The sequence below is a fragment of the Arachis stenosperma genome, chromosome 5 (genome assembly GCF_014773155.1).
Source record: "Arachis stenosperma cultivar V10309 chromosome 5, arast.V10309.gnm1.PFL2, whole genome shotgun sequence".
NCBI lineage: Eukaryota > Viridiplantae > Streptophyta > Magnoliopsida > Fabales > Fabaceae > Arachis > Arachis stenosperma.
The window spans coordinates 28,132,486-28,145,572 of NC_080381.1; the positions used below are offsets into that span (position 1 = coordinate 28,132,486).

The following is a 13,087-nucleotide window of genomic DNA, read 5'->3' on the forward strand; positions in this document are numbered from 1 at the left end:
TGCTCAAACCACCAAAATAAAGGACACACTACAATACCAGTAAAACTGTACAAAGAACCTAAACCTATTCTGAACAGAGCAAAATAGTTAGGTGTTTCCAAAATAAGGTGAGTTTGCATACCAAATATAAGTTTGTACGTTATATCATCTTAAACATAACCATCTCCCAAAGACCTAAAACCCTACAGTGAAAAACTTAATACCCCAACCCAAACCTAATACCCTTAACCAACAGTGAACTTCATATAATAGAGCGAACAAGGCCAATCATCTGTGAATCTGACAAGCCCCAAAAGTGTGCATACACGTTAGGACTTTCAGCGAACTTCAAAATCGCCCTCACCACCTCGTCGTCACCGAACCCAAGCTGTGTGAGCTTCTCGCTAACCTTCCACTTCTCGTTCACACCAACAATGGCATCAGCTATCAGTTGGGCATTCTTCCTTTGGTCAGCTGAAGATTGCTGAATATATATGGTCGGCCATCCTCTCCAGTACGTCAAGTTGTTTTCTCTTCCTCCCATATCGCCTTGTGCTTCCTACACTCGCACCTGCTTCAGATTGTGATGCTTGTCTTTGATTGCTGGCCCTCCGCCGTTGTCTGGATATGGAGACATATCAGACTCATCAAATCCAACTGCAGTGTCTTCTGTCTCTTCATTAACCTGTTCCTCTGCATCAAAACCACTAACTGCTGCTGCTCCTGTGGCTCTATCCCTGCCAAATATACCCTCCATTCGGTGAAAAAGAGAAAATGGCTTGCCAGGACTGTAGAACTTGGTCGGATGTGCCTGTGAAAAAATAAACCGCATTTAACAAATTTTTTATGAAGTTAATATTCAAAAGACATGAAATACATGAATAGCTGAGGCTTTTATATATTATAGAGCATGTTCCATTGCTTAATGTGAAAGCAAGAAGAGAAGGAGGCTGCTCTTGCCAACACCAGAGTCACCCATGAATAACACCTAATACAAGTAATCAAAGTTACTATTTCCTGCCTTTGAAGCTGAACCCATTTCTCTATTATCTATTTTTACCCTTTCCAAATTCAATTAAAAAAAACTCCAAAAAAAGCATGCAAGTAGACTCTTTCAAAAAGTGAGGAGAGTGAATCATAGTGAGGACAATTCTGCCTGTGAACAAGTATCCAAATAAATAGTGAAACAATAAATTACCAACAAATTTATTTAAGTCATAGACTGCATCAAATTTTAACTACTATATGAGTACATTATGCAAAAGTGAAATAATTCTGCCTATGTTGTCACGCAAATTCATTCCTCGGTTAATTCAATCCATTGACTCCAGATCTTATTGTAATTAGAGTTTGTGAAATTGTATTACTCACACTACAAATATAAAAGAATCATATTCCCATCAAATATATATTGAAATTCAATAAAGTTCTCTATATCAGAAGAATACTAGCATAAAGCTTGATCATAGATTGAATTATTACAGAATTATTTAACTTGACTTGTTCAAGAAGGACAAACTGGCTCAGACTAAATAAAGATATGAATGATACTCACCTTCAACCATGCATCAAGGACATCTTTGCTATCAACCTCCACACATTGTTTGTCATGGTTCCAGCCGAATCCGCTACAAGCAAGCATGTCAGCGGCGTACTGATACTTCTCCTTCAACCGCTTGTGCTTATTTTTGCAGTGCTTCGCGGTCAGTGTACAACCGGGGAAGGCCTCCAGCATCTTCAGAGCCAGTTTCTCGAATGTTCTGGGTTTAAACTGCCCACAATCAGCCCTCTGACCGTCTGCGACAAACTCCTCCATGAAGCCAACAAAAGCGTTAGTCTCTTCATCACTCCAAATAAGCTTGTTCTCCATATTCACCTACCAAAATTATCATAATCCAAACTGTGCATAAATTATCTAAATTAAAATAACTTAACATGATAGAGGTAGTTGCCATTACGAATGAAACAGCAAAAATAACACAAATATTAAAAATTCCAAAACAGGTCATTGCCATTACAAATGAAACAGCAAAAAATAACAAAATACTAAAAATAGTAAAACAAGTAGTTGCCATTACATATGATAAAAAACAGCAAACAGTAACACAAACAAGAAGTTGCCATTACAAATGAAGATGAGCTATTACTATTTTTCCCGTCTAAACAAGTCATACAAATTAAAATTTGGCCATTACAACAATACTCAATCCCTTACAGGGTTTGTTCTACACTACTCTTACTACTCCATACGACTTGCACGCCACTCTTCATACATCTCAATTGCTATGTTGTCACGCCAGTTAGTCCACTCATTCGTGTTTTCAACCACATCAATCATTCCATCCTGTTCTTCGTCTCCATCAGGCATAAATTCATCCAATATGCTACCTTCCTCATCCGAATCCATCTCCATACTCTTTCGAATGAAATTTTGCAGCAAACAACAGGCAATAATTATCTGAGATTGTGTCTTTAGAGGGTAAAAACTAGGGCTTCTTAAGATGGACAACCTCTTTTTCAGCAAACCAAAGCATCGCTCAATGATATTCCTTGCGGAAGAATGCACCCTATTAAAATATTCTTGGTAATTGCGTGGTGCACGTGCTCCTTGGGCCCACTCTCTTACATGATAACGAGTGCCTCTATACGGTGCGAGAAACCCCGGACCATTTGTGTAACCAGCATCAACTAAATAGTAGTTACCTATAGACAAGTAACGTAAACAAGGTAAGACGTTGGCTATCGTGAACTCAAGGTAATTTTATAAGCTTAACTCCAAAGATGGCATCATTACCGTGGGGTATCTTAAGACTATTACGACGAGTTATTGCATCTCGAAGTACCCGTGAATCAGACGCCGATCCCTCCCATCCACTGAGTACATAGACAAAACCCATCTCTCGGTTACACACACCTAAGACATTGGTGCAGATTTTACCCTTTCTTGTTCGGTATCTTGCCTTCTCCGACTCGGGGACTGTCACCTCTATATAAATGCCATCTAATGCTCCCAAGCAACCCTATCATCCATAGAAAGTTATGATACTCAGATATAGAATCCTTCAGAAAATACCCAAACATACACAACATCGAATAAGCTCTACCTTAAACTTTCTCCATGTGGGGTCACCACAATCCTCTTCAACTAGTGTAGCCTTGGCAAATAAAATGCTTTGAATCCGTATCACAGCCTTCAAAACTTTATTAAAATACTTACTAACTGTCTCACCGGACCTACAAAATCTAACCTGCAGACTACGATTTTTTTTTGTGATGCGCTAAGATAATTAAGAAAGTCGCAACCTGCTCCGGCAGGCTTACATGACCATCCTCGGTAAGTCCTCCTTGAACTTGGAGCAACTCACACAAATTAGCAAAGGCATTTGTGTTCATTCTCAACTCCCATATACAATTCCTATAACCCTCACCAACGATACGCTCTAAAGCCTCACGTCTAACTCTACTATTCATTCTTCCTCCTAACGATAATTGGCCACTAGTTCTATCTCTAAAATAAACAAATAGCATAAGCACAAAGAACAACATCAAGTCTTCATGGTTAGATCTCATATCTTCATAAAAAGACACGCATCGCTTAATAATTTTAGACCGCTCCATTTCTTCCTAGCAAAATCATTACATCAAAAATTACATAAACATTTAAAGAAATCTAACAATACTTGATGATCTGCTATATCTTAGGACCAAAAACAAGATCAAGATACTAAAACCAAAAGATAGTTATCACTATCTAGATCTAATCATATATATTGAAGTTTATCATAACAGAGTATGTATATAAAGAGAGTATGATATAATATAGCATTTATTTGCAAAGAGAGTATGTACATAAAAATTGTTTGATTTGTGTTAGATTTAGAGTGGAAGATAAGAATGAGATCAACCGACCATGTTTTAATTAATTAAAAAATTATACTCCTTAAGTAATTCATAATTTCTACAAAAGGCTTGAATTAACGAAATGCCTGCTTCCATAATCTTCATTTCAATTAATCCGTCAATAGATAAATGACAATAATAATAATTATATTTGAGCTAAAACTAGAAGTCTAATATTTAAAGAGAGTATAATATAAACCGAATTCATCATGTGTACTATCACAAAACTGCTGCTGTAGTGCTGTATGAAATTATCAAATATTTCAAAATTATAGTTTATGGAGTGTAGACTTATCCCTCATTCCTTTAATTTGCCAGTATATTTGATATCATCTCAGTTTTCTTGGCAGCCACTAAAGATGGCAATAGGTAAAATAAGGTAAGTTTTGACCCAATCTGACTATCCCTCACACACTATTATACAAATCTCAATATCCACTCAAGACATCTTGCAGGTCCTAAATACAAAATTCTCACACCTTAACCAAGACAGAACTTAAGCAACACCAGCACTAAAAGGCAAATCTCTATGCATGGAAAGTTATGGCTAGCATTTTTTGATTTGCAAACTGATCATGCATTGATGATTCTTGATAATTGTGGAGCAAGATTGAATTTTAAATCAGTACATCTCATTATTATTTTTGCATCAGAATACTATTATTTTGGCCTATGCCATAGAAGGCAAACTTCAAAACATAAGCTACAATATAATGTTTTAATACACAAAAAGCTAAGGAGACGCATATACTTATTATTCTCACAGTGGAAGTCTCATTTAAATTCTGGTATTGTAGGAACCCCAATACTTCCTAGTTTAATTAATAAGACAAATATACAATTAACGAAATCCACAGAGCAGAACTCGCGAAATAAAAATGCATAAACATTCAAATAAATCTGACACTTCTTCATGCAAAATCTGATATCTTCTTAGAACCAAAAACAAGAATAAGAAATTGGAATCAAAAGACTGTAACTCTATTTACTTCTCCAAATAGGAAATACAATAGAAACATAACAAAAATGATAATATTGATTTTCCTCTCTCATTTCATATGATGGAAGTGACTTTTTCAAGTACTTTAACCACATCAAACTCTTCCAAAAGGAAAAAAAAAGGAGAAAATACAAGAGATGAGAAGTACATAAACAATTTAGGTTTAAATTGAGAACGTGAAGCACATAAACAATTTGGGTTCTTTAACTCTATTTGCAATGGGGTTTTAGTATCTTCGTTTAATTCCTTTCCCAAATTTAAAGCATTTGATCCTGCGCAAATTACTATATTCCATTTCATTTTCTAGCATTTTCGTATATTTTAAATTCCTAATCATGTCATAAAATAATCTTACTCTTTAAAATGATATATTTGTTTCCACTATTTTAAGAGAAAAAGAGATAGATTAAACATTTCAATGTAAAATTCGTACATATATGAAAGAGGATTAATATACACTCTTTTTCAAATAATGAAAAACAAGTTTATTTGTTAAGAATATATTCAAATTTTGTGAGAGTATGATTCTCCTACTGTTTATATGATTAGAAACTTCAATTGCCATATAGCAAATATTACTCATGAACTGGGAATCTTGGTTTGTATGTTAATTGTGAAAAGGTAAACTACCAAACTTGCATTGTTAGATGCAAAATCCTTCTTTTTACTCTGCCTTCATAGCAAATTCTGTTCTCAAGTATAAGTGGGTCCACACTTGCATGCGTAAAGCATATATTAACTTGTACATATTCTTACTCAGGGAGAATTACAATTTACAACCTTATACACACTTCTAGATTAGCAAATAATATTTTATCCTTACGTCTTAGAAGTAAACACTCGCATATAAGATTTTAAAGATATAGAAAATATACATTTTTCCCTTGCTTTAAAAACAAGCTTGTTGTAAAAGAACATTTTCCTATTTTTAGGTGACTGTATCCAGAGTTACACATTTAAAATAAACACTGCAAATCTTATATCTAGGAAATGAATCACACTCAGTTATACTGATTCCCCCTCTTCTTTAAATCTGATTAAGCATTCTATCAAGTACAACTTATGTTTTATAAAAAAATATATAAATAAATTTAGTCAAACCATTTTTACATAAAAAAGCAGCAATTGCTTTATGGTGCGCAGAATTGTGATCATCAATGGCACCATCAACATGGTACGCTCAATTGCAATCTCAACTCTTTATCACAACTTCGCACAACTAACCAGCAAGTGCACTGGGTCGTCCAAGTAATAAACCTTACGCGAGTAAGGGTCGATCCCACGGAGATTGTTGGTATGAAGCAAGCTATAGTCATCTTGTAAATCTCAGTCAGGCGGATTCAAATGGTTATGAAGGATTAATGATTAAAACATAAAATAAAGATAGAGATACTTATGTAATTCATTGGTGAGAATTTCAGATAAGCGTATGGAGATGCTTTGTCCCTTCCGTCTCTGTGCTTTCCTACTGTCTTCATCCAATCCTTCTTACTCCTTTCCATGGCAAGCTGTATGTTGGGCATCACCGTTGTCAATGGCTACAGTCCCGTCCTCTCAGTGAAAATGTTCAACGCGCTCTGTCACAGCACGGCTATTCAGCTGTCGGTTCTCGATCATGTCAGAATAGAATCCAGTGATTCTTTTGCATCTGTCACTAACGCCCCACAATCGCGAGTTTGAAGCTCATCACAGTCATTCAATCCTTGAATCCTACTCAGAATACCACAGACAAGGTTTAGACCTTCCGGATTCTCTTGAATGCCGCCATCAATTCTAGCTTATACCACGAAGATTCCGATTAAGGAATCCAAGAGATAAACATTCAAGCCTTGTTTGCTTGTAGAACGGAAGTGGTTGTCAGGCACACGTTCATAAGTGAGAATGATGATGAGCGTCACATAATCATCACATTCATCATGTTCTTGGGTACGAATGAATATCTTAGAACAAGAATAAGCTGAATTGAATAGAAGAACAATAGTAATTGCATTAATATTCGAGGTACAGCGGAGCTCCACACCTTAATCTATGGTGTGTAGAAACTCCACCGTTGAAAATACATAAGAACAAGGTCTAGGCATGGCCGTGAGGCCAGCCCCCATGATCTAAGAACTAGACATCTAAAGATAAAAATACAATAGCAAAAAGGTCCTACTTATAGAGAACTAGTAGCTTAGGGTTTACAGAAATGAGTAAATGACATAAAAAATCCAATTTCGGGCCCACTTGGTGTGTGCTTGGGCTGAGCATTGAAGCTTTCATGTGTAGAGACTTTTCTTGGAGTTAAACGCCATCTTTTGCGCCAGTTTGGGCGTTTAACTCCCATTCTTGTGCCAGTTCCGGCGTTTAACGCCAAAATTCTTGAGCTGACTTGGAATGCCTAATTGGGCCAACAAATCTCAGGCAAAGTATGAACTATTATACATTGCTGGAAATCCCAGGATGTCTAATTTCCAACACAATTGAGAGCGTGTTAAATGGGCTTCTGTAGCTCCAGAAAATCCACTTTGAGTGCAAGGAGGTCAGAATCCAACAGCATCTGCAGTCCTTTTCAGCCTCTGAATTAGATTTTTGCTCAGGTCCCTCAATTTCAGCCAGAAAATACCTGAAATCACAGAAAAATACACAAACTCATAGTAAAGTCCAGAAAAGTGAATTTTAACTAAAAACTAATAAAAATATAATAAAAACTAACTAAAACATACTAAAAACATACTAAAAACAATGCCAAAAAGTGTATAAATTATCCGCTCATCACAACACCAAACTTAAATTGTTGCTTGTCCCCAAGCAACTGAAAATCAAATAAGATAAAAAGAAGAGAATATGCAATGAATTCCAAAAACATCTATGAAGATCAGTATTAATTTAGATGAGCGGGGCTTTTAGCTTTTTGCCTCTGAACAGTTTTGGCATCTCACGTTATCCTTTGAAATTCAGAATGATTGGCTTCTATAGGAACTCAGAATCCAGATAGTGTTATTGATTCTCCTAGTTAAGTATGATGATTCTTGAACACAGCTACTTTATGAGTTTTGGCCGTGGCCCAAAGCACTCTGTCTTCCAATATTACCACCGGATACATACATGCCATAGACATATAACTGGGTGAACCTTTTCAGATTGTGACTCAGCTTTGCTAGAGTCTCCAATTAGAGGTGTCCAGGGTTCTTAAGCACACTCTTTTTGCCTTGGATCACGACTTTATTTTTACCCTTGCCTATTGGCTTTTTCTGCTTGCTTTCTCTCTCTTTTTTTTCGCACATAACCTCTCTTTTTTTTGTATTCACTGCTTTTTCTTGCTTCAAGAATCATTTTTATGATTTTTCAGATCCTCAGGAACATGTCTCCTTTTTCATAATTCTTTCAAGAGCCAACATTCATGAACAACAAATTCAAAAGACATATGCACTGTTCAAGCATACATTCAGAAGTCAAAGTATTGCCACCACATCAAAATAATTAATCTGTTATAAAATTTAGAATTCATGCAATTCTTCTCTTTTTCAATTAAGAACATTTTTCATTTAAGAAAGGTGATGGATTCATAGGACATTCATAACTTTAAGGCCTAGACACTAAGACACTGATGATCATAAGACACAAACATAAATAAAACATAAAGCATAATTTTTGAAAAAAACAGAAAAATAAAGAACAAGGGGATTAAAGAACGGGTCCACCTTAGTGATAGCGGCTTGTTCTTCCTCTTGAAGATCTTATGGAGCGCTTGAGCTCCTCAATGTCTCTCCCTTGCCTTTGTTGCTCCTCTCTCATGATTCTTTGATCTTCTCTAATTTCATGGAGGAGGATGGAATGTTCTTGGTGCTCCACCCTTAGTTGTCCCATGTTGGAACTCAATTCTTCTAGGGAGGTGTTGATTTGCTCCCAATAGTTTTGTGGAGGAAAGTGCATCCCTTGAGGCATCTCAGGGATTTCATGATGAGTGGGATCTCTTGTTTGCTCCATCCTTTTCTTAGTGATGGGCTTGTCCTCATCAATGAGGATGTCTCCCTCTATGTTAACTCCAACTGAATTACAGAGGTGACAAATAAGATGAGGGAAGGCTAACCTTGCCAAAGTAGAGGACTTGTCCGCCACCTTATAAAGTTCTTGGGATATAACCTCATGAACTTCTACTTCCTCTCCAATCATGATGCTATGAATCATGATAGCCCGGTCTATAGTAACTTGGGACCGGTTGCTAGTGGGAATGATTGAGCGTTGGATAAACTCCAACCATCCCCTAGCTACGGGCTTGAGGTCATGCCTTCTCAGTTGAACCGGCTTCCCTCTTGAATCTCTCTTCCATTGAGCGCCCTCTTCACAAATGTCTATGAGGACTTGGTCCAACCTTTGATCAAAGTTGACCCTTCTAGTGTAAGGGTGTTCATCTCCTTGCATCATGGGCAAGTTGATTGCCAACCTTACATTTTTCGGACTAAAATCTAAGCATTTCCTCCGAACCATTGTAAGCCAATTCTTTAGGTCCGGGTTCACACTTTGATCATGGTTCTTGGTGATCCATGCATTGGCATAGAACTCTTGAACCATTAAGATTCCGACTTGTTGAATGAGGTTGGTAAGAACTTCCCAACCTCTTCTTTGGATCTCATGTCGGATCTCCGGATATTAACTCTTTTTGAGTTTGAAAGGGACATCTGGGATCACCTTCTTCATGGCCACAACTTCATAGAAGTGGTCTTGATGCACCCTTGAGATGAATCTCTCCATCTCCCATGACTCGGAGGTGGAAGCTTTTGCCTTCCCTTTCCTCTTTCTAGAGGTTTCTCCGGCCTTAGATGCCATAAATGATTATGGAAAAACAAAAAGCAAAGCTTTTACCACACCAAACTTAGAAGGTTTGCTCGTCCTCGAGCAAAAGAAGAAAGAAGAGAGTAGTAGAAGAAGAAATAGAGGAGATGTAGGTGGCTTTGTTTTTTCGGCCAAGGGGGAGAAGTAGTGTGTAGGTTGTGTAAAAATGAAGGAGTGAAGATGGGTTTATATAGGGATAGAGAGAGGGGTAAGGTTCGGCCATTATGGGTGGGTTTGGGAGGAAAAGTGGTTTGAATTTGAATGGTGAGGTAGGTGGGGTTTTATGAAGAATGGATGTGAGTGGTGAAGAGAATGGTGGGATTTGATAGGTGAGGGGTTTTTGGGGAAGGGGTGTTGAGGTGATTGGTGAATGGGTGAAGAAGAGAGAGAGTGGTGGGGTAGGTGGGGATCCTGTGGGGTCCACAGATCCTGAGGTGTCAAGGATAATTCATCCCTGCACCAAGTGGCGAGCAAAAATGCTCCTTCTGCCAATCCTGGAATTAAACGCCGGGCTGGTGCCCATTTCTGGCGTTTAACGCCAGCTTGGTGCCCATTCATGGCGTTAAACGCCAGTCTGGTGCCCCTTTCTGGCGTTAAACGCCCAGAATGGTGCCAGACTGGGCGTTAAACGCCCATTCTGCTATCTTCACTGGCATTTAAATGCCAGCAGATTTTCCTCTAGGGTGTGCTGTTTTTTTTCTTTCTGTTTTTCATTCTGTTTTTGCTTTATCAATTAATTTTGTGACTTTCCATGATCATCAACCTATAGAAAACATAAAATAGCAAAGGAAAATAGATAAATATAACATTGGGTTGCCTCCCAACAAGCGCTTCTTTAATGTCAGTAGCTTGACAGTGGGCTCTCATGGAGCCTCACAGATACTCAGAGCAATGTTGGAACCTCCCAACACCAAACTTAAAGTTTGACTGTGGGGGCTCTGTTTGACTCTGTTTTGAGAGAAGCTCTTCATGCTTCCTCTCCATGGTTACAGAGGGATATCCTTGAGCCTTAAACACAAAGGATTCTTCATTCACTTGAATAATCAATTCTCCTTTGTCAACATCAATCACAGCCTTTGCTGTGGCTAGGAAGGGTCTGCCAAGGATGATGGATTCATCCATGCACTTTCCAGTCTCTAGGACTATGAAATCAGCAGGGATGTAATGGTCTTCAACCTTTACCAGAACATCCTCTACAAGTCCATAAGCTTGTTTTCTTGAATTGTATGCCATCTCTAGTGAGATTCTTGCAGCTTGCACCTCAAAGATCCCTAGCTTCTCCATTACAGAGAGAGGCATGAGGTTTATGCTTGACCCTAGGTCACACAGAGCCTTCTCAAAGGTCATGGTGCCTATGGTACAAGGTATTGAGAACTTTCCAGGGTCCTGTCTCTTTTGAGGTAATCTCTGCCTAGTCAAGTCATCCAATTCTTTGGTGAGCAAAGGGGGTTCATCCTCCCAAGTCTCATTACCAAATAACTTGTCATTTAGCTTCATGATTGCTCCAAGGTACTTAGCAACTTGCTCTTCAGTGACATCTTCGTCCTCTTCAGAGGAAGAATACTCATCAGAACTCATGAATGGCAGAAGTAATTCCAATGGAATCTCTATGGTCTCAGTGTGAGCCTCAGATTCCCATGATTCCTCATTAGGAAACTCATTGGAGGCCAGTGGACGTCCATTGAAGTCTTCCTCATTGGCGATCACTGCCTCTTCTTCCTCTCCAAATTCGGCCATGTTGATAGCCTTGCACTCTCCTTTTGGATTTTCTTCTGTATTGCTTGGAAGAGTACTAGGAGGGAGTTCAGTAACTTTCTTACTCAGCTGACTCACTTGTGCCTCCAAGTTTCTAATGGAGGACCTTATTTCAGTCATGAAACTTTAAGTGGTTTTGATTAGATCAGAGACCATGGTTGCTAAGTCAGAGTGGCTCTGCTTAGAATTCTCTGTCTGTTGCTGAGAAGATGATGGAAAAGGCTTGCCATTGCCAAACCTGTTTCTTCCACCATTATTGTTGTTGAAACCTTGTTGAGGTCTCTGTTGATCCTTCCATGAGAGATTTGGATGATTTCTCCATGAAGGATTATAGGTGTTTCCATAGGGTTTTCCCATGTAATTAACCTATTCCATTGATGGGTTCTCAGGATCATAAGCTTCTTCTTCAGATGAAGCGTCCTTAGTACTGCCTGGTGCAGCTTGCATTCCAGACAGACTTTGAGAAATCATATTGACTTGCTGAGTCAATATTTTGTTCTGAGCCAATATGGCATTCAGAGTATCAATCTCAAGAACTCCTTTCTTCTGATTCGTCCCATTGTTCACAGGATTCCTTTCAGAAGTGTACATGAATTGGTTATTTGCAACCATTTCAATGAGTTCTTGAGCTTCTGCAGGCGTCTTCTTCAGATGAAGAGATTCTCCAGCAGAGCTGTCCAATGATATCTTGGACAGTTCAGACAGACCATCATAGAAGATACCTATGATGCTCCATTCAGAAAGCATGTCAGAAGGACACTTTCTGATCAATTGTTTGTATCTTTCCCAAGCTTCATAGAGGGATTCACCTTCTTTCTGTCTGAAGGTTTGGACTTCCACTCTAAGCTTACTCAATTTTTGAGGTGGAAAGAACTTTGCCAAGAAGGCATTGACTAGCTTTTCCTAAGAGTTCAAGCTTTCTTTAGGTTGTGAGTCCAACCATATCCTAGCCCTGTCTCTTACAGCAAAAGGGAATAGCATAAGTCTGTAGACCTCAGGGTCAACCCCATTGGTCTTGACAGTGTCACAGATTTACAAGAATTCAACTAAAAACTGATGACGATCTTCCAATAGAAGTCCATGGAACTTGCAATTCTGTTGCATTAGAGAAACTAATTGAGGCTTAAGCTCAAAGTTGTTTGCTCCAATGGTAGGGATAGAGATGCTTCTCCCATAGAAGTCGGGAGTAGGTGCAGTAAAGTCACCCAGTACCTTCCTTGCATTGTTGGCATTGTTGTTGTTTTCGGCTGCCATGTCTTCTTCTTATTTGAAGATTTCTGTTAGGTCCTCTACAGAGAGTAGTGCTTTAGCTTCTCTTAGCTTTCGCTTCAAGGTCCTTTCAGGTTCAGGGTCAGCCTCAACAAGAATGCTTTTGTCTTTGCTCCTGCTCATATGAAAGAGAAGAGAACAAGAAAATATGGAATCTTCTATGTCACAGTATAGAGATTCCTTGAGATGTCAGAGGAAAAGAAGAATAGAAGGAGGAGGTAGAAGAATTCAAACTTATCAAGAGAGATAGGGTTCGAGTTGTGCATTGAGGAGGAGTGTTAGTCCATAAATAGAAGGATGTGAGAAGAGGGGAAGAATTTTTGAAATTAAAGTAAAAGATTTTAAAATAATTAAAAGAAATTTTGAAAA

General features: G+C 38.3%; 1 protein-coding gene and 1 non-coding gene across 2 annotated transcripts; one reads left to right on the forward strand and one right to left on the reverse strand.

Moving 5' to 3' along the window:
• Positions 1-538: 538 nt before the first annotated feature.
• On the reverse strand, positions 539-3,450 carry LOC130980631 (uncharacterized). Its single transcript, XM_057904290.1, has 6 exons — positions 3,283-3,450; positions 3,084-3,170; positions 2,774-2,999; positions 2,306-2,682; positions 1,535-1,855; positions 539-790 (listed from the first exon to the last, which is right to left on the reverse strand). The coding sequence occupies exons 1-6, from the start codon at positions 3,448-3,450 to the stop codon at positions 539-541; spliced, it is 1,431 nt and encodes a 476-aa protein (XP_057760273.1).
• Positions 3,451-12,190: 8,740 nt separating this feature from the next.
• Positions 12,191-12,298, forward strand: LOC130983877 (small nucleolar RNA R71). Its single transcript, XR_009087847.1, has one exon. It is a non-coding gene; the product is annotated as a small nucleolar RNA R71 (small nucleolar RNA).
• The last annotated feature ends 789 nt before the right edge of the window (positions 12,299-13,087 follow it).